At 35.0% G+C, this 26,878-nt stretch overlaps 1 protein-coding gene across 6 annotated transcripts in view; it reads left to right on the top strand.

Moving 5' to 3' along the window:
- LOC128982958 (kinase D-interacting substrate of 220 kDa B) overlaps window positions 1–26,878 on the top strand; it is a 306,316-nt gene that overhangs the window by 67,875 nt on the left and 211,563 nt on the right. For all 6 annotated transcript variants that reach the window (XM_054402066.1, XM_054402065.1, XM_054402064.1 and 3 more), the window contains 4 exons: window positions 1,864–2,055; window positions 12,795–12,899; window positions 18,853–18,951; window positions 23,635–23,771. In XM_054402066.1, coding sequence (XP_054258041.1) covers window positions 1,864–2,055; window positions 12,795–12,899; window positions 18,853–18,951; window positions 23,635–23,771 — 533 coding nt within the window. The remainder of the gene's footprint in view (window positions 1–1,863; window positions 2,056–12,794; window positions 12,900–18,852; window positions 18,952–23,634; window positions 23,772–26,878) is intronic.

Raw genomic sequence — 26,878 nt, 5'->3', positions numbered from 1 at the left:
TCTGAATTTAAAGGGTTACAACATACTACAGTACTATTTTTTCAAAATCGTTCGGTGATTTCAGACATCAATTCAGTGGATATATCCACTCAAAACTCATACTCGAAAATTTTGGGGTAAACAATACTTTATCCATGTACTAACTAATATGGGGAGAAATTAAAAATAAGTTGTCAAAGATTTGCTATACCCTCCTGAATAAACTCGTACCGTACCAAGCATACGGACGGTACGTGCAAATGAGTTAACAAAACGCGGTATCGCGCGCGCAGCAGTAGCCTACTACATCAGGAGCAATGACCTACATCACATTCACACAGCTGCGCCGCCGCCGCCGAGTACATCGCGAGCGCGGGCAATCGTTCACTCCGCATCGCCGAGTCTAGTCCAACAGTTTACTCTAGTCTAGTCCGCCGCTAAGCTCAGTCCAGTCCAGTTGGCAGCAACTGCAGCGCGCCAGGCGACGGTTCCATGAACTTCGTGGTGACGGTGCTGCGATCTAAGTAGAGGGGTCAGTACTACGTGCATCCACCGTGCACAACACAGTACATTGTAGAAATTTCCTCTTCACGCGTCCTCCCGCATAGTCTTCAATCTAGTAGTGTTATATAGTCAATGCTAGCACTACACTGCCGCGCGATGTGGCGTCGTCATTGTGTCCACACGGTAGTCGGTCGAAATTTTGCACTTAGTTTTTTAATTTTAATATTAAGCTTGGAGCCAATTCGGATAATTGGCGATTCGGTTAATCGGCTTTCGGATAATCGGCGTTTTACTGTACTGACATTTATTTATTAATATTCAAGCTATATACCAGACAATAAAATATACAAAGCAGCACCATTTACCAAAATTACAGTTAGAACTAAGTAGGCCTACCAGTAATAGATATAATACCAGAAATGCACAATATGTTATACAAAACAGACATAATTTAGAATTTTATAAAAAAAAACACAGTGAATCCACAGTGGCCTTAGATATATAAACTTTTTACAAAAAAATATAACAAATTAATGTAATCGTAGGAAATTTTACTTTAAACTAAAGAAATTCCTAGTAGAAAAAGCAATTTGCTCCTTTGAGGAATTTTACAATTTAAAATATTGTGAATAGACAATAAGTGACTCGATTCACTGACTCTATTCATTGTACTTGTACATTATGAATGAAGGAGATTTTGATTTGATTTGAAGCTAGGTTTTTTATTTGGTTAAAAAAAAACCTTTATATTTTACTCATTAAGAATTTTTTAATGATAAACAATTTTTTCATGGCTGAAACTGGGTTTGTTTAAAAAATGACCATTGCTTTACAATTTGAAATATTCATGTTTTGTTTGAGGAAGTAGCTATTTTCCAAAATTTTGTATTAAGTTAATTATAGGTGTCACAGTTGTAGCTTAGTACCTCATGATCAATTCTTAACATTTTCATGGTCAAATGTAATTGACAACTGGACTGCAGCTTGTAGCTGTACTGTTAGGTGTGTCAACTAGCTATATATAGCTGGTATGCTCACTAGTCACCACGCTAAACAGTTTTGTTTTACAGTACTCCTAGACTCCCTTGCTGGTGGCCACGATGGGTAAACATGTAGAAGTGATCAAGCTTGTGTTTGCCGGACTGTTGGGTGTGTCAACTAGCTAATATATAGCTACTCTGCTCACTAGTCAGTAGTCACCACGCTAAACAGTTTTGTTTTACAGTACTCCTGGACTCCCTTGCTGGTGGCCACGATGGGTAAACATGTAGAAGTGATCAAGCTTGTGTTTGCCGGACTGTTGGGTGTGTCAACTAGCTAATATATAGCTACTCTGCTCACTAGTCAGTAGTCACCACGCTAAACAGTTTTGTTTTACAGTACTCCTGGACTCCCTTGCTGGTGGCCACGATGGGTAACCATGTAGAAGTGGTGAACCTTCTGTTGGAGTTCAAACCCAATGTCAACGCGCTGGACAAAGATGGATGTACTGCGTTGACCATTGCCTGCAAGGAGGGATACCACGAGATTGCTGTTGCTTTGCTTAACAGCGGAGCCTACATTAACATCCAGGTTTGACACTTTCAAAACATAGCATCTTAAATATGTACAAATTTCTATTAAATATTTTGTAAAAAACAACCAATATATTTTTAAGGTCTCATCCAAAATATATTACATTAGTAGTTCAAAACTGTAAAAAACAAAACTATCAACAAATTCAATTCATTTTGTAAACATTATAACTTTTCTACTGTTCCTACACAAATCTAGCAATGAAACAATTTTCTTAAGCTTAATTTTAAAAACAATAAGACAGAGCCTAAATTCAAATCAAATCAAATCAAAACATACTTTATTTCCAAAAATATTGCAGAATATAAATTATAAACATAACTTCCAGTGAAACAGATTGCTATTGCGTGGATAAAAATAATTAAATATAAAAACACATGTAAACTTAATAATAACAACAAAGGATGTAAGGTCTCAGAGAAGCTATGTTACATATACATTAAGGAAATAAGCCTACATGGGCTGGAAGCCTGTGCGTAGGCTCAGTCGCTATCAGTGATTGTCAAATCAATGGCTATACAATCTCACTTTTGTCATATTGTATAATGAATGTCCATAATGTTAAACTAAATAATCCTTTCACATGTTGTGCAATAGTATATTATGTTACTAGTCCTGAAAATACGCGTTTACCGGAGGAGTGTGGTCGTTCCCGCGCGAGACAAAGTCGAATGTGGGATTACAATACTAGTCCAGTAAACACATTTTGGACGAGTGACTTACGATATTTTACGTCATAATACTCTAAGCTAACTTAACAATCAAAATATCTGTACGAATCCAAATATATTCCTACTCCAAGGAATAACAATCACTACTCATTTAACAAAATATGTTTTTAGCGAATTTCCCTATAGGGAAGTAGCTATTACTGTAGGTGAGACTGTAATACCTAGGTCTAGGACCGATTATATATGTGTCCGTGAACGCGATAACTCGAGTAATTTTGGTCTGATTTTGTTGAAATTTTGTTTTAAGGTGTAAGGCGGGATAAACTTAAATGAGTTTGCGAACCAGCATGATTGGACCATGGGGACAGGGTTTTAAGGGGGGTTTTATGGGGTAAAAATAGTTTTTTTCTCATTTTTTACCCTTAAAACACAAAATTTCCCAATTTCTCTCTAGACCCTTTTAAAGAGCTTAAAAAAACAAATAATTTAGTATATCAAAGGGTTTTTTGTACGGTTATTGGTAAGGGAGAAAAGTAAAAAAATTGTTAATTTAAAATTCCCATTTTATTCTTATGGAGAATATTGTAAAATGTTGTTGTTTGCTTGTTTGGGATTTATTTTGATCAAACTTGGCAAATTTATTTATTTTATACTTAGCTATTAATATTTTACTAAAAACCACAAACTTTATAAGTTTCCTTGTAGCAGCAAACCTAGGTACTCGTTAAACTTAATGTTATTTAAATAGATTTAATTGAAAATCAATTCAGACAAATATAAATTTGCTTGGTCGGCAGATTTGCTGTGGCGGGGTTATTGTTTATAACCACTCATTACCATATATAATCAGCTGGTTGGTGTCTGGTAAAAACTCATTACAGTACATTAGTACAAAGGTAGTACGTAATGAAACCCCATTTGATTTAGCTGGCGGCAAACAGCTGTTTCCCAGACTAAATCCTTGAGTGGAGAGTCCATAGAAACAGAGTAGTGCATCCATTAAAAAAAGAGTGTGACAAAAAATATGAAATTTGATTTGTTTAAGCCAGCTACAGTAGAACTCGAACTATCCAAACTCCAACAACTATCCAAACTCCAACTATTTAAATTGCCACAGTAAAATGTAAAATATACCCCAGGGTCGTTTAAACATCATCATTGTCTCCCATGGTCACAGAAACATCGTCTTGGTTTTCCAGCAGCCAAATCTTGAATATCTCTTGCGCTCATGCAGAAATTATCATCTCCTGAGGTCATGGAAATTAATCTTTGTTTCGCGATCGTGTGACATCTTGAACATCTTCCATTGTCTTTTAGACATTATCTTCTTTTCCCGCGGTCATGGGAAATCATAATATTGTACTCTATGATTGCAGCAAAAGCGTGAATTTTCTTATCGTGAAATATTTGCAGACATGTAAATTAATAAACATTGTAAATGAAAATGAGTTCTCTAATTTGAATGAAGATTTTATATTTGAAGGTTCAGCAGTTGAACTCCCAGATTTCGATTTAATTTTTAAATCAGTCTATACAGTTCCTACCTACAAAATCAATAAATTGTTTCTGGCCAAATTCAAAAAGCTGCTTTTGCTTCTACAAAAAAGAGTAAAAATAAGTCTGTTTTCATTATCTGTGATTTTAATATTAACATTTTGGAAAACAATCCAATATCTTGTAGATTTAGAGAAGTGGTTGAGTGTAGTGGGTTTTTGCTGCAGTTTGAGGAGCCCACAAGGATAGACCCAAATCACAATGCCGAAACTTGTTTAGATAATATAATTACGCAAAAGAAATATGAGGTAAACTTTAAACTAAATACTAATTTATGTATGTCAGACCATAATGCTATTTTCTTAAATCTCCCTAAGCCAACTAACTGTAAGACTGCTGTAAATAATTCGGCACCTTTTAGTAAAAAAGTAATTGCAATTTAAATTTTGATCCAAGCGTGAGCCCGAGTGTAAACTATTCCACCACTTTCTGCACCAATTCCTACTACCGTTCAATCACATTCAAAAACTTAAAAAAAAACTCGTAAATGTAAGCCGACAGTTTTCAATTGGGTGACACAAGGGATTAAAATATACAGGGTGTTTTTTTTTTAACTTGCATCTTTATTTATGTAAAAACCGCAATAGATAGAAATATTCAGTTTGCGGGAATCATCTATTGACGTAGGGGGCACAATTTTTTTGAATTCAATGTTACATTCACATTCCCCCCCTTTCCCCCCCTGCCCCCAACTTATTTTTTTTAAATAGCAAGGTACCCCTTGTAACATATCAAATGGAAGAGCATGAAAAAAGAAAATGTTTGATGAAAAAAAATTGAAAATCGGTTCATAAACTTGTGAGATATTCCCCCCTCCCCACCCGGAACTTAATTTTTTTTTAATAGCAAGGTACCCCTTGTGACATATCAAATAAAAGTGCATGAAAAAAGAAAATGTTTGGCAAAAAAAAAATTTTAAATCGGCTCATGAATTTGTGAGATAATCCCCCCCTTTTCCCCTACCCATAACTTTTTTTTAAATAGCAAGGTACCCCCCCTTGTGACGTATCAAATGAAACATAAATTTCACCAAAAATTTTCTTTTTTCATGCTCTTTCATTTGATATGTCACAAGGGGTACCTTGCGATTAAAAAAAAATTAAGTTCCGGGGAGGGGGGAGGGATATATCTCGCAAATTTATGAACCGATTTTCAATTTTTGTTCATCAAACATTTTCTTTTTTCATGCACTTTTATTTGATATGTCACAAGGGGTACCTTGCTATTTAAAAAAATTAAGTTGGGGGATGGGGGGAAAGGGGGGGAATGTAATTGGGCCCCCTACGTCAATAGATGATTCCCGCAAACTGCATATTTCTATCTATTGCGGTTTTTACATAAATAAAGATGCAAATTAAAAAAAAAACACCCTGTATAGTGTGAGGAATAGAGAACTCCACTTGCAAGCTAAGTATAATAAAGATAGACAGTTTTTAATGTAGCCTATATTAAACAGTACTTACTTACAAAAATCTTTAAAAAAGTAGTTAAGAAGGCAATAGTTATTTGTGTAACTAGTGAGCAAAGTGGCACTTTGCTGCACACGAGAGAAATGTTTACATGAGAGAAATGAGCCGCGGCTCGTGCGGAATGATCTCGAGTGCAGCAAAGGCCTTTTGCACCCGTGTTACACATTATATTTTTCCTACAGTCACTATAAAGCATATAAATAATTAGTCTTTCAAACACTATACAACATGTTTTTTAGGTTAGGTTAAACCCAAGCCATGAATGGAATGGGAAATACTGCACCAGCTGATTGTAGTCGTAGTATCTTTACGTGTTACTTATTTTCAAGAGTACAGGTATAAACAGTAATAATCAGTATAAACAAATAATAAACAAGTAGATTGTTCTTCAAAATATGCCAATAAAACATTTTCTGACAGTTTTGTAACTTTCTTACTTACGCACCAAGAGGAAAACAGTTTGTATGCTTGTACATACTTCTTTCTTGATTTTTCAGGTAACAGGTTTAATTTTAATGAAACATGTTTTCAGTTTCTGCTATTTCTGGTCTACCATTATATTCACAATCACTTTCACCGAGTTCATTATTTTTAAACATGTTAGGCCCACTTATAATTCATATGTCAAATACTACACTTCAGGTTATGTTCAAACCAAGCGTTGAACGAAAATATAATATAAACTATAAACACAAAATGGCAGTTTTAATGGTGGTTATAATAGTCAATCAGCTGATCATAGTATTATCATCTTTAAGTGTTGCCAACCTATTTCCAAGTGTACACAGCAGTAACTTACAACAATCTTATTACAATCTTTATTACGTGCATAATAAAACCAGGCTGTTTTGTGTTGTTTGGTTGGAATCCTGATGTGCGCCAAAGTATAAACCGTACGACAAAGTATAAACCGTGCGACAAAGTAAGTAAATGCAGCAATTAGCAGCTTTCTGTACTATAAACAGTGCAAGGAAGCCAACTTTGTCAGGTGACTGTTGGGAAAAATAATTTCAAATGGCGAATACATAGCAAAGTCTGAAAATAAGTCTAAAGCTGCTTGGCAAGTTGTTAATAAAAACTTGGTCACGTAAAAAACAAAACTGATGGCAAATTTTTTTTAAATTAATAACGATAAAGGTATATGTAACCCTCAGGATATAACTAGAATATTTAACACTTTCTTTGCCGAAACAACTTTAAACATTTATGTACCAAAGGCCACCGTGCAAGGAGTTCATAAATCTGTTCGAGATTATTGTAGAGATGAAGGAATTTCGTTGAGTAATCTGCAGAAGATTAGTAAGGGCGTGAAAAAAATATTCCTTTCCTATACAACAAAACTTCTGTGGGTTGGGATGAAGTACCGATCAAATTAATTAAAGCTGCTGTAAATTGAATTTCTAAACCCTTTTCTATTATCATAAATCAGTGTTTAACAAATGGAATTTTCCCAGACAAACTTAAATACTCACAAATAATTCAAATTTTCTAAAAAGGCACTAGGTCAGATATCAACAATTACCTAGTGATGGGTCGGTACTTAACGTCAAATTTCGGTTCCACCTTATTTGGGAAAAGTACCAGGACTGAGAATCGATAGGAATGTCTGTACCAATACCTTCGGTAACAAGTTAATTGGTCATATTTTTATTTACTCATTTACAAAATTCAAATTGCAAACAATGATGATTATTTTTCACTTAAGGCTATTTGAAAGGGCACATTTATCATGAAATATTATCAATAGTAAGCTATAAGATGATTATTTCAGTGTTAGTTGGTTAAGTTGTAGTCATTATCGTCAGCTGATAGAGTGGTGCAAACATCGACTGCAATTGCTCCACCATATTCAAGCAAAAGACAGAAGACGAGCTTAATAAAGACTGGATCAATAAATTAATGGTTTATTTGGACTCAACAAAATTATTACACTACCCTAAATACCATCTTTTCCTTTTCTGAGGTTGATTAATAATAACATTAAAAATAGTTACAAGTTACAGGATTATTTTTTTAAATCCATACAGTTCTTTATTTAACTTTGTTTCGAACGAGCTATGGAAATACAGAAGCAGAAGCAACATAAATAGCACTGAATGTACGTCTCAAACCTCAAACTCATTTCAGTTCACTCTACATGTTTGACTCAGTCCAGACCAGTCAGTGGCTGAATTCATATTTTTAAGCCCAGTGGTTAAATGTTGGGTTATTCATGATTTTGACAAATCATATTACATTCGATCTGTAATCACTGTGACAAATGGCAACACTGTGCATTGCGCAAGACTACTATTTTAAACTATGGTATCTTTTGACCTTCTGCAACTAACTAACGAGTTATTAAAGTTCCCTCAGTAAAATTCTGATCAGCTCCTATTAGTCCATTAAGATCCCCAACCACAACAAAATTATCTAAAGGCTGCAGTTCAGTAAAATATACCAAATTTTGAAACTGTTCCCCCCATTCACTGTAGTTTAAGTACATAGGCAAAATTTTAATTTTTTTACCTGAATTTGAACAGAGATTTTCATTAAAAAGTTCTATTATAGGGAAATCTTGACACTACATAATTTAGATTTTTTGCAAAAAGGAGGATTTTTGTATCTACCAAAGTGAGCTACTCTACTTGCACTTAATTATAGAGGACTTTCCTTTATTGACTGAGGTGGTAAAATATTTACGAGTTTGCTGAATTCTAGACTAAATGTGTGGTTAACACAGAATAATATATTGACAGAGTTTCAAGGGGGGTTCAGACGTGGATATTCTTCCATTGATAATATATTTAGTTTATCGTGAATGATTAATTTAAGTTGTGCAATTAAAAAAGGTTAGTTATTTTGTGATTTTTTTGTAGGTTGTTCAGCAACCTTCGACACTATAGACAGAAAGGCCTTAACTTATAAACTATTTAGTATAGGAGTCTCAACCTAATTTGCCAAGCTTCTTGAAAATCTTTACGATAGAACCAATGTTTCTGTATGGTGTAAAAACGGCATTACAAGTAGTTTTGAATCCAGGATGGGTTTAAAACAGGGTTGTAATCTCAGCCGTACTTTATTCTCAATATTTATAAATGATTTGCCAGAATTGTTAGTGGGTGGATGTTTATTTGGAGGTCAGGAAATAAATATCCTAATGTATGTGGATGACATAGTTTTAATAGCTCCCACAGCTGTGGTACTGCAACAAATGATTGGAAAACTTTAACTTTATTGCAATTTATGGAATCTTCAAGTTAATACTAATAAATTGAAAATTATGGTTTTTCGTAAAGGAGGTAGACTGGCCAAAAGTAATAAATGGTTCTATAAAGGCAAAGAGGTTGAGATTGTTAACTCTTACAAATATCTGGGGGTATTGTTCACGCCAATGCTAAGTTGGGAACAACATTTTCAGATGAAGTCCTCAGCTGCAAAATTAGCCATTAATGCTGCCTGGAACAAATTAATAAACAATGACAGGGTACATCTGTCCTCAAAATTTGTATGTTTTAACGCTGTGGTAAGATCAATTTTATGTTATGGAGGCCAGGTATGGGGATATTTAGAGAGCAAAAAGATAGAATCTGTACAAAAGTTATTTATTAGGAAACTGTTTCAGTTGCCTAATAACACGCCAAATTACTCACTGTACTTGGATACGGGTCTAGATAAATTACACATTTATTTTCTCTCAATGAATCTTAATTATATAATAAATATATTGGGGCTACCACCTGACCGTTTACCAAGAATATTAGGAGCTGAAGTTTTAAGAAAAAATGTAGATTGGTGTAGAGTGTGGAGAGCATTAGGAATCAAATATGGTGTGCAAATGGACCTGAATATAGATACGATGGAGGAGGCGGGGAGTGGTAGGTTAAAGTCTCAATTAGTTAGTGTCATAAATGCAGTAAGAGATAGCTGGAGAGCTGAGTGCCTAGGCAGAGCGTGTATTTCAGCTTATCATTCTCAATACCTCGTCGTTGACTTTGACCTTGGCAACAATAGGTTCTTGGAAACTGGTTTAGACAACCGAACCATTTCTTGGATAATAAAATGTAGAGGAGAGCTTATAGATCTCAACTATAAACCGTGGATTGTCGACAAAAACCACACATGTTCCTTGTGTAATTTAAACGTTGTGCGTTAGAACGTTTCATGTGAGGAAGTAGAAAAACTGATAAACTCTTTAAGTAACAAACCTTCACGTGGGCACGACGAAATTCCCGTTAAAGTAATAAAATATACAAAACAAGAACTAGTTCCAATTTTTACTCATTTAATTAATTCATCTTTTATATCCGGCCATTTTCCAAAATTATTAAAAGTTGCTAAGGTTGTGCCTATTTTCAAAAAAGGGGACCCTCAGTGCGTAGAAAACTATCGACCAATATCACTTTTGCCAATTATTTCAAAATTATTTGAAAAGGCAATGAAAATTAGGCTAGTGTCTTTTATAGAAAATAACAACCTTCTATTTAGTGGCCAACATGGTTTTCGCTCAGGCAGATCAACAATTACAGCTGCTTCAAGTTTTTTTGAGAGTATAATAAATTCAATTGATAACCACGAAAATGTTATAAGAATATCAATGGACCTTACGAAGGCTTTTGATAGGGTATGTCACCAAACTCTTATACTCAAACTAGAAGATATGGGAGTAAGAGGTCACATTTTGGCGTGGTTCAAATCATATTTATCGGAAAGAAAGCAATACGTTGAAATCATGTCTAATAAAAATAATTGGCTGGTAAAAAACAGATCAGAAATAAAACTTAATCACTTTGGTGTCCCTCAGGGTTCAATACTAGGCCCTGTTTTATTCCTTTGCTACATTGATAAGATTCCAAATGTTCTGTTGTGTGTACCTTGTGGAAATATGTGTTTATATGCTGATGACATTAACTTAAAAATTACAGGAAAACAGTAGAACACATCGAAATAGATACCTTTATAGAACTTGCGAATATTAAAAATTACTTACTATCCAACAATCTCAAAATAAACAAAAGTAAAACTAATTTTATATCATTTTCAACTAAGCAATGTAAAAACAAAATAGAACCGTTGATTATTTTGGATTCCGATGAAATCAAACAAGTTGAAAAAATAGATTTTTTAGGTTTAAAGTTGATAAACATCTATCCTGGCAGGACCACGTCGATCATGTTTGCTCAAAGATAAATTCAGGGATATTTGCTTTGAAAAAGATGTCATATCTATGTAATATCAATACTTTGAAAACAATATATCATTCTCTAGTCCATAGCCACATTTCATACGGTATATCTTTATATGGAGCTACAACTAAGAAAAATCTTAATCGAATCTTAAAATTACAGCAAAGGGCATTAAGAACAATGATGGGACTAAAAAATGATGAATGTGTTAAAATTCATTTCAAAAATTTTAAAATATTAACTGTGTTTGCCCAATACATTTTTGAAACTGCTCTCATAGCGAAAGAAAGTATATCAGATAACGCACAATTATGCTACAATACAAGAGGAAAAGCCCTAAGAGAAAATAGTCGCAACCATCTTTTATTTTCAAATAAAAAGCCCACCTGTGCCGGAAGAAGATTTTTACGGTTTCTTCCAAATCATTTAAAACCCATTGGCAACTCAATCAAATTTAAAAACAAATTAAAAAATTATCTCATAGAAATCGCTCCCTACTCCATTAAAGAGGTGTTTCCCCAATTAACCTGATTTTATTGGTAGTTTCTTATTATTATATAAATTGTAATTTTAGCTTATAACTTTATTTACTAGGTTAGGAATCTGACACTATTCAATGTACAATGTACAATTATTGAATAAAGATATTGAAATGAAATGAAATGAAATGAAATGAATCTGCTTTACACTTTGTGGCTAGTTGCCCTGTGTTCAATGACTTGCGTCTCTTGTATTTTGGGAAACAAAAAATACAATATGAGGAGTTTGTGGATTATTTGAATGGGAAGGATTGCCGGGGCCTTGGAAGTTTTTTAAAAATTGCATGGAAACGTAGATGGGAGTTAGTTAGGGAATTTAATTTTTAAAATTTTGTATCTTGAAAACCATTTTGAATGAATATAGACAATATAATTACAATATGTTTAAGAGAGCATACATATATGTGCATGTATGCATACATGTGTATGTGTATATATGTATGTATATGTGTTGCCTAAAGAAGTGTTATTTTATTTAGTTTTAGTGCTCAGTATGTTGATTTAGGTGGGACAATTTTATTAATCTTGAATGGACATTATGCCAACCCAGCAGACGGTCATATGACCATTGCTGTATGTGCACTATGTATCAAACTATCGTATCCATTTCATGTACCGTAAGCAATATGTATTCAATAAATCACTTTTCTATTCTATTCTATTCTCTTCTATTCTAATCAGTCACAAACTAGACTATTTGAACACTGCTGGCTTCAAAATTTTTATTATTTACGTCGTACTTGTTGACGCTAATAAAGTTAGTTAATGGAAGTGTTTTCAAAACTGTCTAAATAACTGTAAAAGTATTAAATATTGGAGACGACATTACCTCAGCTTTAAACTGTTCTGCACCAGTAGTGCCAACGGTGGTATCATACCGACAATTACGCCGTGACCGCGAGTCACAAACTTCTATACCTGTAAATTGTTTTTGCTTTTATAGATCAGGGCCACAAGTGCAATTGATCAGATCAGTGCAGTTGATTTTGTCTTTTTTGGTAACTGCAATACTCAAGATTTTTAAAACAAACCATTTTTATACACAGGAAAAAATTCTGTCGCGTCCTGAAAATCGGGAAGGAAATGAAAATCCCATCCCACGCCGTCCCGAACTAAAAATTAAATTCCGTCCATCCCTAATATTTACTTAAAAGCCTCACCTCTTAACTTTGAAAGCCAATGGGTTAGAGCCCATGGTCAGTATCGAAGCGGGAACAGATCTTTGGGAAGGCAGCTAGCTTTATTATAAGCCTAGCCAGTTAAGTTATTTTTAAGTGATTGAGTAAAACACTTTTACTCAATGTCCTCAGACTCCTAACGTCTGATGTCTCTTTGTAGGATCGTAGCGGTGACACAAACCTGATCCATGCTGTTAAGGGAGCACATCGCAGTGTCGTGGAGGCTTTGCTCAAGAAATATGCTGACATTGACATTCCTGGAAAGGTAGTGCTTCCTGCTTTTCTGTGAGGCTTACAATGTAGTATGGAAATTATTTGTTTTTCCAAATACAACTAGATAATATTTGCACGTTTAAACAAAATACAGTAGAGTCCCGCAAACTCGGCTCTCGATAACCCGGCAGTCTGGATAACTCGGCCATCACCTGGCTCAGAAAATTTGTGATTTTTTGAGTCCAAGTTAAACTTGGGCTCAAGTTAAATCATTCGCAACTCGTACCAAGGATTTGTTTTACTTTATCTAATGACTTCATACTGACTTGTAATATAAATATAAATTAATAAGGCAGCTAAAAGGAATAAAAATTGTATTGTTCCTATTTTTAACCCTAGTTCCCGATAACCCGGCATTTCACAAACTCGGCACCCTTCCAGTCCACATTACGCCGAGTTTGCGGGACTCTACTGTATGTCATTTTACAATGGATTGTTTGTTATTATTAATCAGTTGTGCCAAGCTTTCTTACAAAACATTCTGTAAACTTAAAAAGATAATAGTTAAAAATAAATATATGTATAGTATATAGTAATTTAATAATAATAATAATTCTTTATTGCTTTCAGACAATATTTACATTGTATAGCAAAGGTCAAGATTGAATACAATACATACGACAATATATATGATGTAATATATAGATTAAGGTGAAACTTGGGTGATTTATTTATAAAATCTATATATATATATCAAACAACAAATGAATAAAATGTTTAATTAATAACAATGAATAAAGTACAATCCTAAAAGTGATAACAACGATAAATATATCAATAAAAGCTAATAACGAACTAAACCCCTGGGGAATGAAAATTTTGTGTATGAATTCAGCTCCAACGGTGTTTCGTGAACTCATCCACGTCGTAGAACACAAGATTCGTCAACTCTCGCTTCAGTCTTGTTTTGAACAAACGGGAACTCTCCAGGCTTTTGAGTCTCTCGGGAAGAGCATTAAGGAACCTGACACCTACTTGAGAAGGGAGTTTCGCAAACGCAGCTGTGCGATGTTGGACAGTGCAAAAATCGTCCCTTGCTCTTGTACCATAGCTGTGAATAGCACTGCCTTGAATTGACAGGCATTGGAAACAACAATACACGGCAGTCTCCAATATATAAACCGAAGGTTGGGTCAAGATTCGCAGCTCCCTGAAAGCAAGCCTACACGACTCTCTTTCACTTTGCCTTAAATTTGCAATGAGTCTGATGGCTCTTTTCTGGAGTCTAAACACCCTTTCAAAATCTTGATTAGCACAACCACTCCATAACCTAATTCCATAAGAGATGTGTGAGTGAACAAGGCCATAATAGGCCATGATCAGAACTTGTGTTGTGCATGTCAGTTTGAGATTCCTCAGTGCAAAAATGCCCTTTGTAATTTTGGAACAGAGGCTATCTATGTGTTCTTGCCAGTTCAGCGCCTTATCCAGGTGCATCCCCAAGAACTTTATGGATTCAACCCCCTCTAAAGTGGTGTCATCCTCCATTACTGTGGTTGTAGACTCATCGTCTCGGTGACGAAGTGAAAAATGAATAAAACTTGTTTTTGATTTGTTTATGTTTAAATTTTCAGATTGAAATTTTTGAATGCAGGCGTTCAGGTTGATGAAGCTTTCAATTTCAATGTTTTCTTGGGATTCTGATTCAAAATAGAGAGTCGTGTCATCTGCATACTGTATGATCTTCCCACTGTTCATTGAGGAGTGTATGTCAAACAAAACTGGACCAAGGATCGATCCCTGTGGGACACCTTGGTAGACCCTTGAAGTCTTAGATCTAGAATCCGACACCTGTACATACTGAGTCCTACCAAATAGGTATGACTTCACCCAAAGAAGGGGCACCCCACGGATGCCGCTGAGCTCCAGTTTTTGTAACAGTATGTCGTGATCCACACAATCGAACCTAATTTACCTTAATTTACCTATTTTCGTCCCAGTCCAAATCTAGTTGTTCATTGCTATTTGAGTTTTTGTAAAGAGCAACTAGATTTTGACTGGGACGAAAATAAAGGCAAATTAATCCACTACATATCTTACTAATATTATAAACTAGCTGGCCCGACAGACGTCGTCCTGTCCTAATGTGGTTTTATGTCAAATACTCGTTCATTTTCAAGATGAGCTCGTTCGCATGGCTCAATCACGTCCTAGTTAAAGTTTGTTCGCTATGCTCACTCACCTTTAGGTTGGAGCTCGTTCGCTGCGCTTACTTGCCTTCATGTTAGCTCGTTTGTTACGCTAACTCACCTCGAGGTTGAAGTTCGTTCACTACGCTCACTCACCTTTTGGTTGCAAATTAGCTGTTGTCAAAAATTTAAAAAAAAATAACAGTGCTGCACCCTGTTGGTAAACCTATTAACTTTGTATTGCTATTGAACATCACAGAATCGAATTTTTTAGTTGAACCAGCTGTTAAGATTTTTTAATCTATATACAGTAGAGTCCCGCAAGCTCGGCACTCAATAACCCGGCAGTCTGGATAACTCGGCCATCACCTGGCTCAGAAATTTAGTGATTTTTTTTTAGTCCGAGTTAAAAATGGACTGAAGCCAGCTCAAGTCAAATCATTCGCAACTCATACCAAGGATTTGTTGTACTATATCTGATGACTTAATACAGATTTGTAATATAAATATAAATAAAAAAGGCGGTTAAAAAGCTTAAAAATTGTATTGTTCTTATTTTTAACCCTAGTTTCTGATAACCCGGCATTTTACAAACTCGGCAACCTTCCAGTCCACATTACGCCGAGTTTGCGGGACTCTACATATAAAATCCAATGTATGTACGTTTGTTTGTTTGTCCTTTATGGACTCCGAAACCGCTCGACAGATTGTAATGAATCTTTCAGGCATTATTAAGCATTATTCAAGGATGGTTTGTGTGAAGTTTGATGCAGATCTGTCAAAAGGGCTCCGCCCCAGTGGCTCTGGAGTTTCCCATGTTAACCTTATGAGTACTCAGATTTAAATGGAATTAAAGAATCTTAACAGCTGGCTCAACTAAACAATTTGATTCTATGATGTTAAATATAATTAAAAATTTAATAGGTTTACCAACAGGGTGCAGCACTATTATTTTTTTAAATTTATGACAACAGCTAAGTTGCAACCAAAAGGTGAGTGGGCATAGCTAACGAACTTCAACCTGGAGGCGAGTTAGCGTAGCGAACGAGCTAATCTGAAGGCAAGTGAGCGCAGTGAACGAGCTCCAACCTAAAGGTGAGCGAGCGTAGCGAACGAACTTCAACCAGAACGTGATTGAGCCATACGAACAAGCTCATCTTGAAAATGAACGAGCATTTGACATAAAACCACATTAGGACAGGACGACGTCTGTCGGCCAGCTAGTTCCATTTAAATACGAGTAGTCATAAGGTTAACATGGGAAACTCCAGAGCCACTGGGGCGGAGCCCTTTTGACGGATCTGCACCAAACTTCACACAAACCATCCTTGAATAATGCTTAATAATGCCTAAAAGTTTCATTACAATCTGTCGAGCGGTTTCGGAGTCCATAAAGGACAAACAAACAAACAAACATACATTGGATTTTATATATATAGATGTGAAAGTTCATGTGTTTGTTTGTTTGAAGTTCAATCACGCATTAATTACGGGACGTATTGGGCTGAAATTTGGCATGATGATAGCTCACATTCCCGATTAACATATAGGCATATTCTTATCTCAAAAATCCTTTCGGGCTCCGCTCCAGTGGCTCTGGAGTTTCCCATGTTAACCTTATGAGTACTCATATTTAAATGGAACTAAAGAATTTAGTCAGCTGTTGCAACTAAAAAGGTTGGTTCTATGGTATGCAAAAGCATTAAAAGGTACAAGATTTACCAACAGGGTGCAGCACTATTATTATTTTTTTATTTATGAAAACATCTAATTTGAATTAAGCAGCAACAAAAAACTGTGATACGCAATGACAAGCGTCTGTTTACAGTTTTGTTTATGTTTTTATTTCACGAATAATTTGTGATATTTTGTGAATCTTTAATAATTTATTTTCTTTTATTGTTTGGGTGAAGTGGTAAAACATTATGGCTATGGTAGATTTGTAATATTATAGCATACCGTAAATTTAAAGAAGCAAATTTTATCATACTGTGTCCTCCCCCATTGCAAACGCAAAGGTTGAGTATAACTGTACTAAGCATTTTATACTTATATGCCAATCCCGTACGAAGGACGGGTACTCTGGAAGAATATATATTTGTCTTACCAGTTCAGGGCAAGCCACAAGAATTATTTAAAATAAACTATAAAATGAGAGAGAGAGAGAGAGAGAGAGAGAGAGAGAGAGAGAGAGAGAGAGAGAGAGAGAGAGAGAGAGAGAGAGAGAGAGAGAGAGAGAGAGAGAGAGAGAGAGAGAGAGAGAGAGAGAGAGAGGTTTGGCCGAAGCCCAGTGGCCCTTCCACCACCCCTGTTTTAAGTCAGAGACTTATTCACCAGGTCGCTTTCCTGAAGAATCTTCGGATTTCTCTTCCTGCTGTCAGCTTCAATCTGTCCTTCCAGGCACATTCTGTGCCTAACCAACACCTCTCCCCTCACCTAGTACCCTCAGATTTTTTTTCAAAGCTGAGAGAGAGAGAGAGAGAGAGAGAGAGGTTAAATTAAGGCAAATGACAAATACAGGAGAGGTACAGATCAACAGATGTAACCTGGCACATGGATTTTAGGTAGAAATCGTGTACTCTCATGTACAAATCGTACAAATTCGAGTCTACATAATTTCTGCATCGACAGTAGGCAGCAGCGGCCAGAGCCAATGTTCTTAGGATAGGAATAGTTAGGGTTTTCTGCCCCCTCCTCGTCCGGATTCGCCAGTCCCATGTGCCAGGTTACATCTGTTGATCTGTATATTGTTTATTTCAAACTAGTGAACTTCAGATTATTTAGTTATTATAACAATATAAAGCAATATTGTTGCCTGATTTACCTTTAAGTACAGATAAGCATGAAAAAAGAACTGTGTATTATTTTATGTCTAATAAATACACCAATAATATATAGGCTAAACTTAACTTTTTTTTAATAGTCAGTCATGGAATCTTAGGAATATTAAGCTATTAATACAATAAAAAAGAAGCATTGGTTTCGTTACTGAACCCTATTGGCGCTACTACTGCCTTATATAAGGTAAAACTAATAATGCTTTATTTGAAGGATTGTACACAAAACAACTTTTCCATCCTCATATCCTCTTTCCATGTAACATAAAAGTTTTAGTTTTCTAAAAACAACACTTGAAAGAGTTGCTAAATAGGTTTTGATCAGTAGCAGTTTTATCCGCTGATTGCTTTATATTGTTGCTTTGTAAACAATAAAAAATAATTAATGGGTCTCATTAAAATTGTAATGGATGCTTGTATTAAGACTCATATTAATGAATGGGCCTCCTAGGTCATCAGATATTACCCTGTGTGACTTTTTGCATGTGGGGCAGGAGTAAAGTAAGCACCAAACAAAAACTCACAGAAAGAATTAGGCTAGTATTTGCGTGCGAATAATGGCAAAGACATTGAAGTTAGGTAAACTCCTAATTATGTACCAAAACTTGAAATGATATCCTTGAATTTGATTGTTATTTCATAGCTTTAAGGGGAAAAATAAAGGTTTTATGGTTCTTTGAAGTTGAAACGTTTTTCATAAACACCCTGTATATATTTATTAAAACACTCTCTGAATGAGTATTCTAGTACGGTAATCAATTTTTTCTTAGATTACAAAAGTTATAATGTTACCTGGATCTGTCAGAGTAATCCAAAGGCTGTCTGTCGAGACTACGCGTTTCGAATCATTAATAGCTTCATCATCAGGTCTTCAAGAACACTTATCACTCATCAGAGGTTGTCAAATAAATATAATTACAATTTTTTCTGTCAATTGTAACTTTTGCTCAAATCTCAGAAGTATATTTTGTTGTTGCAGGAGCGAAAAACTGCAATGTATACAGCAGTAGAAAAGGGCAATTTAGCCATCATGAAATTACTCTTGTCTGCCAACCCTGATCTGGAGATTGCAACTAAGGTTTGGATTATTTGTATAAATATATAAAATACATAGCGTATCTCTTTGATGTAAACAAAATCAAATGGCTAAATCTTCAGTAGTACTAAAACAAGATTATGCCTGTAAGTAATGTTAAACATTTCATTAATATAGTTTTTTTTTTTCAATGATACTGTTTCTTCAACATTAATGTTTTTCTAAAAAGTGTTTTGCTAATATTATAATGACAGAAAAACATAATGCAATGGAGGATTAGCAATGAATATGTAAATGTCAATGAAATTATTTATCATAGTATAAATCAGTTTCTTTAAGACAAATCAACGTAATTTTTTTTTTTTTTTCTATGTATTTATTTTTACCTTAAACTTTTTTATTTTAGTAGGGACTAGGGGTTCGCCTAGTTGTCGAAAACTCAACCAAAAACATGTAATGTACACATATTGACTATTGGATACTAAGGTAGACATCCCATCTACAGTATGGACCAGCTGTCGCCATTTTTTTATTAAAAACATATAGTTGTGTGAACCAGTCACCGAATGCTTGTCTTAAATTCTATTTTCTACCTTATTTTTTGTTGCTGAAAAAGTTGATGGGTCATAACTAGTGATGAGTCGGTACCACTTTTTCATAGTCGGTACCGGTACCGGTTTCTAGCCAAAATTGGTTCTCGGTTCCGGTACCATTGGTACCTTATTTAGTTTTTTAGGATAGACTACTTAATTTTTTTTTTACAAAATATCAATACAGATTTTAATTTTACAATATTATGCATTAGTATAGGTTGGTACAAAACTTAAGGTATTAAGAAAATAAAACTTATTTGTAAAAAAAACATACTTAAATAGCCAAACATATTCAAATCAAAATAATATATGTAGCAAAAGTGTTAAAAATATTTGATGAATTGGTGATGTGTCAATACCAATATTTATCGATTCTCTATACCGATACCTAAAAAACTATTCTCAATACTAATACCATTTTTTAAATAGTTTTACCAAGTTTTCTGAATGGATTGGTTATAATACAACAGCCCCTGTCTTTATGTCTTTCTATTAGGTATTTTTGAGGTAGGCTATTAATGTGCTTTTCAAGTAAAAAAAATGTATGCAGCAATGAAACATTCTAACTAGCCAATTTCCAAGTGTAAACCCTTATTATCACATCAAATAACTACCGTATTAAATTTTAAGGTATTTTATAGAGGTGTGCCAGCCTGATATTTCAAGTACGGCCAAACTCAAAGTAATATCGTGATAATCGTCGTATTCTGAGGTCACTGCAAAATCCGAAATATCTTTCTCAATTAATGAAACATCATTGCAGTTTTTCACGGTTGCGGCAAGATCATGAACATCTTCCGCGGCCGTTTAGACATCATCATTGGTTTACAGATGGCGGCAATATCGTGAAAATCTCCCGCGGCCGAGTAGACATCATCATCATCTTCCACGATTGCGGCAACAAAATGACTGACGGTTGTGTAGACGTCATCATCGCCTTCCGCTATCGCGGCAAAATCATAAACATCTCCCGCGGCCTTGTAGATATCATCATGAACTCCCGCTGTCACAGAAACGTCTTCATCGTCATCTGCGATCACGGCAATATCTTGAGCATCTCTTGCGGCCATGTAGACGTCATAATCGTTTCCTGGGATCATAGTAACGTCATCGTCGTCCTCCCCGATCGAGATTTCGACAAAATCATCTTCTGCGGCCGTGTAAACATCATCATTGACTCCCGCAGTCACGAAATCGTCATCGTGTAGACGTCATTGTCATCCCCGCGATCGCGGCAAAATCATGAACATCTCTCACAGCCATGTGACGTCATGGTCGTCTCCTGGGATCGCGGTTACGTCATCGTTGTCATCAGCGATCGCGGCAAAATCATCTCCTGAGGTCACGGAAACGTCGTCTCGCACGATCGTGACAATATCGGTATTTTTTCGGCATTATCGGTACAGTACCAAATTTTGGTGAACCGACATTTGACGTGAAGTACCGACCCATCACTAGTCATAAATCATAACAGTTGCTATAGCTCACAATAAGTCATTCAAAAGGTTTGACTTGGTAAAAAACATTGTGTATTTGACAGAAATTAGTCATTTAGATCAGCCCATTCTGTTGGTGGCTCACATCAACTATGACAAATTTAATTTAAAAAACTGGTGACAACTTTAACATGGGGATGGAATGTAAAGGTACAGGCTTCTCTATTTTCATCCCTCGCTGTAAATAAAACGTGTGTTTTTAATTTCTTCCATTTGTTTTGATTTTCTGTTTATATTTTGTTGTTATTTCGTCACCAGCATGGCAACCCTATAGCCCATGTAATTTTTTTTTAATTTCAAATCTATTTTTGTGTTTATATTTGAGTCTATTTAAAATTTTTACACTTCTACAGAAAAATATCTTTCTAACGGTATGCGTAGATTTTCCCTGCGATGCACAGGAGCTGAGAAAAAAGGTTTTTAAAGAAACACATGCTTGCCTATTAATATATAGATGACTTTGACTTTGATAACAGGGCTGATTGAGAAACAAAACTAATCTGTGATTTGGATTCTCTAAAGGTGTCTACTTGTATGGATACGTTTTTATAGTTTTAAAGTAAATAAATGTTGTTCTTGATTTAAAATGTCAAGTGTAAAATATAAAGAGATTTAAGGGTCAATAATGTTATCTTTTTTTAAACTTACGTATATAAATTTTTCATCACTTGACCATATTATTATTTTTATACATTAATTTTTATTTTTTATCAGGCTCTAGTCTGGGTTTGTTTTTTATATTAACTAGGCCTACTTCAGGCTAGGCCTAGAAGTATTATCAGTTCACTTGGATGATAAAATCCATTGGTAATTGGCATGATTTAAACCACCAGACTAGTTCACTCCACACTACTCGACCCCATTATTAAAATACCCCCGTCGCAGCAAACCTGCAGACTAAGCGAATTTCCATTTACCTGCCTGGATTTCTACTAAATATTTCCTGAAAATTGTCAAATTTATTTCCTATTTAAATAACATTAATTGTAATGAGTACCTAGCTTTACTGCTGCAGGGAAGGTATTGAGGTGTGTTTTTTTATTGAAATTTTGATAGCTTAGTATGAAATGAACAAAATTGCCAAATTTGATTGAAATGAAATCCTATATATAATATGAGTAAAGTTTGAATAATTGTTACTTCGATCTGGGAATCGGCTCTAACAAAAACGTTTATATTTACGGAATAACTAAGTTCTGGGTGAAAAATAAGTTCTAGACCAGTGGTATAGCCAGGAAAAATCTATTTTCGCCATAACATGAGTACAAACTTTTGAAAATTTAACATGGGCCTTATGAGAAAACATTCCGCCATTGTTGTCATTTTGTTTACATTTTAAGACATAACTTGACGTTCTGTACCCACGGGCACCTTAGCTTGCGCATGTGCAGAAGTTCTCTATCCACAGTATACTAGCAAAACAAAATACAGTACAAAAGGAAAAACATGGTGAAGGAAGTAGTCAAGGTGAGTAGTCCGGAGTGTGGGAGCTGTTTATGACGATTGATTTAAGATATTTGCAATCTTAAAATGCTATGGGAAGGGGGAAACAAGTTCGCGACGTAGGAAGTGGTGAAGGAAGTAGTCCAGGCGAGTAGTCCGGAGTGTGGGAACTGCTTTTGAAGATTAGATTAAGGTATCTGCAATCTTAAAATGATATGGGGAGGGAGGTAAACAGGGCCGCGACGTAGGAAGTGGTGAAGGAAGTAGTCAAGCGAGTAGTCTGGAGTGTGGGATCTGTTTATGACGATTAGATTAAGGTTTCTGCAATCTTAAAATGCTATGAGAAAGGAGGGAAAAAGGTCCGTGACGTAGGAAGTGGTGAAGGAAGTAGTAAAGGCAAGCAGTCCGGAGTTCGGGAACTGTTTATGACGATTGGATTAAGGTATCTGCAATCCTGAAATGCTATGGAAAGGGAGGGAAACAGGTCTGCGACGTAGGAAGTGGTGAAGGAAGTAGTAAAGGCGAGCAGTCCGGAGTGCGGGAACAGTTTATGACGATTGGATTAAGGTATCTGCAATCTTAAAATGCTATGGGAAGGGAAGGAAACAGACCCACGACGTAGGAAGTGGTGAACGAAGTAGTAAAGGTGAGCAGTATGGAGTTTGGGAATGGATTAATGTATCTGCAATACTAAGACTGCTTTCATATTAAACTAACGATTTTACCTGAGCAAAGCTCGGTCCCCAGGTACTATATCCTTAAACAAGCAAACTACAACAGTTTATTTATTCTCCATAAGAATAACATGGGAATTTAAATTCTTTTTAAAATAGGCCTACATATATATGAATTTGAATGGAGGGTGTTTTTGGCCTCTGGGGACCTCAAAATGAAAAAGTAAATTGGTCCCGGGTCTAAGTCTTACCATGAGACCTACGGTAATAGCTACCCTATATGGGTAATTCGCTAAAAACTGTTTAGGCCATCTAACATTTATCTTTAGACACTATACCCAGACTCTGAGAACACAGTGGATTCTAGCTGCTTTCAGGGATTCTAGCTGCTTTCAAAAATTATTTCCTTTAGTAGTTAACTTGTTTATTGTCATGTTGTTCATGACTCCTGCAGATCTTGCTGCCTTCAGTGTAAGCTTTACTGAGGTGACATGCTAGTTTCTATGGTTTGTTGGCCAGGATGGGGACACCTGTCTGTTGAGAGCTGTGAGGTCTCGCAATGTAGAGGCCGTACAGTTGCTGCTAGAGAAGAAGGCCAAGGTGTCTGCTTGTGACAAGCGAGGCGACACTGCTCTCCACATAGCCATGCGAGCCAGGTATGGCTAACAAGTGTTGAAAATAAATAATTTTGATTTCATTTTTTGTTTTTTTTGTTTTAGAGAACTTACTTTTAGGGAAGTAGCTATTACCGTAGTTGGCACAGTAAGGACTAGGCCCGGGACTGATTTACTTTTTAATTTTGATGTCTCCAAAGGCCATAAACACAATTTGTTCAACACAAACAAACAACGGACTATGGTAACAGGGGTTTATGGGGGGTGTTTTTATGGGGTAAAAATGTGTTTTTCTTGTTTTTGACCCTAAAAAACATAAAATTTCAGATTTTTATTCCAAACCGTTTAGAGCTGAAAAAACATAGATCTTTTAATTCAATTGTTTAACACAATTTTACATACAGGAGAGGTTCCAGAAAGTTTCAAGAAGTTTGATGAACTTGGTTCATCCACTTCATAAAAAAGGGAATATTGGAGAAGTGTCCAATTATCAAGGCATTTGTTTTATGGATGCTGTGGCTAAGTTGTTTATGGGCAGTATTAAACTGGTTAGAATTTTGGGTTACAGACAAAAACATTTTGTGTGAATACGAAGCAGGTTTATGTAAAGGCTATTCTACAGTAGATACAATTTTCTCTCTTTCTAATAATATGATAACACATTACATTGTAAAGATTTATTTATTCATTTTAAAATGTTAACCTTTTTTAGCTCTTATATTTACAAATTGGCATTAATGGTTAAAAGTGATTTCGACACATTCATGGACTGTCAACAATCTCATCCACATAACACAAGATTCAAAAATATTATAAATCCAGTTCAACATAGGCTTAAAATCATTCATTTATCCCCTCAGTATATGGGGCCAAAAATTTACAATAAATTATCTGCTGGGATTAAAATAATTGCCTCATTCTCTAAATTTAAACTATCTTTAAAAAATTTCCTTTTGGAGAGGAAATTTTTCGTTATAAGAATTTATGCAAGATGAGTATATTTGTAAGATATTACTTCTCCCATAGGTTTGTAGCTTATTATTTGATTTATTTCTTTTGTAAGCTATTTTGTTATTTAAAATGTAGTATAGTATTAGGTAGGGATGGACGAGATTGGATTTTTAGTTTGAGACGAGACGAGTTTTTTTATTTCTCATAAAATTTCGAGACGAGATCGAGACGGGATTTCCCTTCTCATACACAACGGGAAATGCACGTTCAAAATTTTTACCTGATTTTGTAACATTGTTAGATGACTGTTTAAATACAAAAATAATGACAATAGGCAAGAATATTTACAATCTTTTATTAAAAAACATCAGCATAACATTTTTTTATTAATCACGCCTAACTTATTAAAAATGCCTACGATTAGGAAACATAGTGATATCAGTTAGGATAGAGTTCAACTTATCCTAAAATAAAATAAATCATAAAATAAAGCAATATTAATTTTTATAAAATAGTTACTTGTTTTGACTTTGTATAGTAATAAAACATTCCTCACACTGCTTACACTTAACAAAACTTCTCAAATGTTATTAAAGTAATATTATTAAAATAATTAAAGTAATATTTACATTTAAAGAATTAATTAAATAAGAACGCCTTCACAAAGGAAATGCAACTACAATACGCTCCTGTATTGCGGGTATTGCATTGACTTTCTGCAGGCGTTTTTAATTTTTTTTTTATTTTTTATTCTCGTCTCGATACAAATCTCGGCCAAAAAGAAATCTCGTCTCGTGTAACGAGATTTAAAATTTCCCGAAAATTTCCCGAAATTTCGAGACTTGACCATCCCTAGTATTAGGCTTTGTGACAAATCACCTGTCAAGAGAATTGATGTAGTGTGATGATGTTTAATAAATAAATGATTTAACCCTCCAAGTGTTAAGCGTCGCTTAATCGACTCACAACACACCCGCCGTGGTGTTATGCGTCGCTTTTGCGACACACAAACATCGTTTACGGTGAAGGCTCTGGGAGTGACTGAATCAGATTAACTGGATTGAGATTGGTATTGTTGTTTTCAGCAGATTCTAAGCTTTCTCCTGATGTCTGTTTCTAGATGCTTTTCATTTTAGTTCCGAAAATATTGTAGCAGACAGATGACGTGCGTATTTGTAAACAACTTGGTTAACCTCGCACCGATGACTGATGTGTTTTATTACGTTTATCATTGTTTTAGTGTTAAAAATAAAAAGTAGTGATATACATGGTGCATTACAAGAATATTTAAGTGATTTTGAAGGGCTGGTTGATGATCCTGAAGAAGTAGGTAGTGATATTGATGTAAATTATCCACCAGATTCCTAGCTATGGTTAGGCTATGCATTCTTAGCTAACACTAAATGTACGAAATATGTTTTTCACCCATAGCTTATTTATTTGCAAACCTACTTCCTTACGGTATATTATTATATTTTTGGAATCCTTATAAAATTTATAACAAAGTGGCTATTTTAAAATATTTGTAGACCTAAAATTATAAAAATTTATTGAGCGCAAACATACAATTTTTTCATTTATTTTATAATTTTTGAGAAATGTTAACCCCACAAAAGTTGTAGAAAATTTTTTTGTAATGTTTTATATATTACATTGAAGCCCATAATTTTTCAAACAAAATGAACAGTATACTTAAGAGTGTTTTTTAGTTTCTAAGATACATTTTAATAAAACCCTGCGATTGCGCAATAAATGGGCGGACATTAATACCATTACTATGGACACTTGGAGGGTTAAGTCTCTCTGTTGAAAAAGGTAAATTATACTGTTTTTTTGTAGAGTTTTTTGCAGCCTTTGTCAGGATTGACAGAAACTCGTTTGATAACCTTTATAGCATTGGAAATTCTTCTAAGATTATAAGATTATTAAAAAGTTGCTATAATCGTAGGTCAGCAGGTGTATGATGTAAGGAAGGTGTGTCAGAGTGCTTTGAGACAACAAAAGGCCTGAGGCAAGGATGTTTTTAAGCTATTTACATGATGTTCTAGGCGGGGGTTGCATTTTTGGAATCTTCAAAGTGGAAGTTCTGTTATACATAGATGATATTGTTTTGGTGTGACCTTCTGCAGTGGGTTTACAATTAATGATAAATGATCTTCAAAAATATTGCGATGATTGGAATCTGGTTGTAAATCTTG

The sequence above is a fragment of the Macrosteles quadrilineatus genome, unplaced genomic scaffold, assembly GCF_028750875.1.
Source record: "Macrosteles quadrilineatus isolate MER2022 unplaced genomic scaffold, UCM_ALF_1.0 Scaffold_1__1_contigs__length_201487025, whole genome shotgun sequence".
NCBI classification, from domain to species: Eukaryota; Metazoa; Arthropoda; class Insecta; order Hemiptera; family Cicadellidae; genus Macrosteles; species Macrosteles quadrilineatus.
This window is presented reverse-complemented; position numbering and strand designations above follow the sequence as displayed.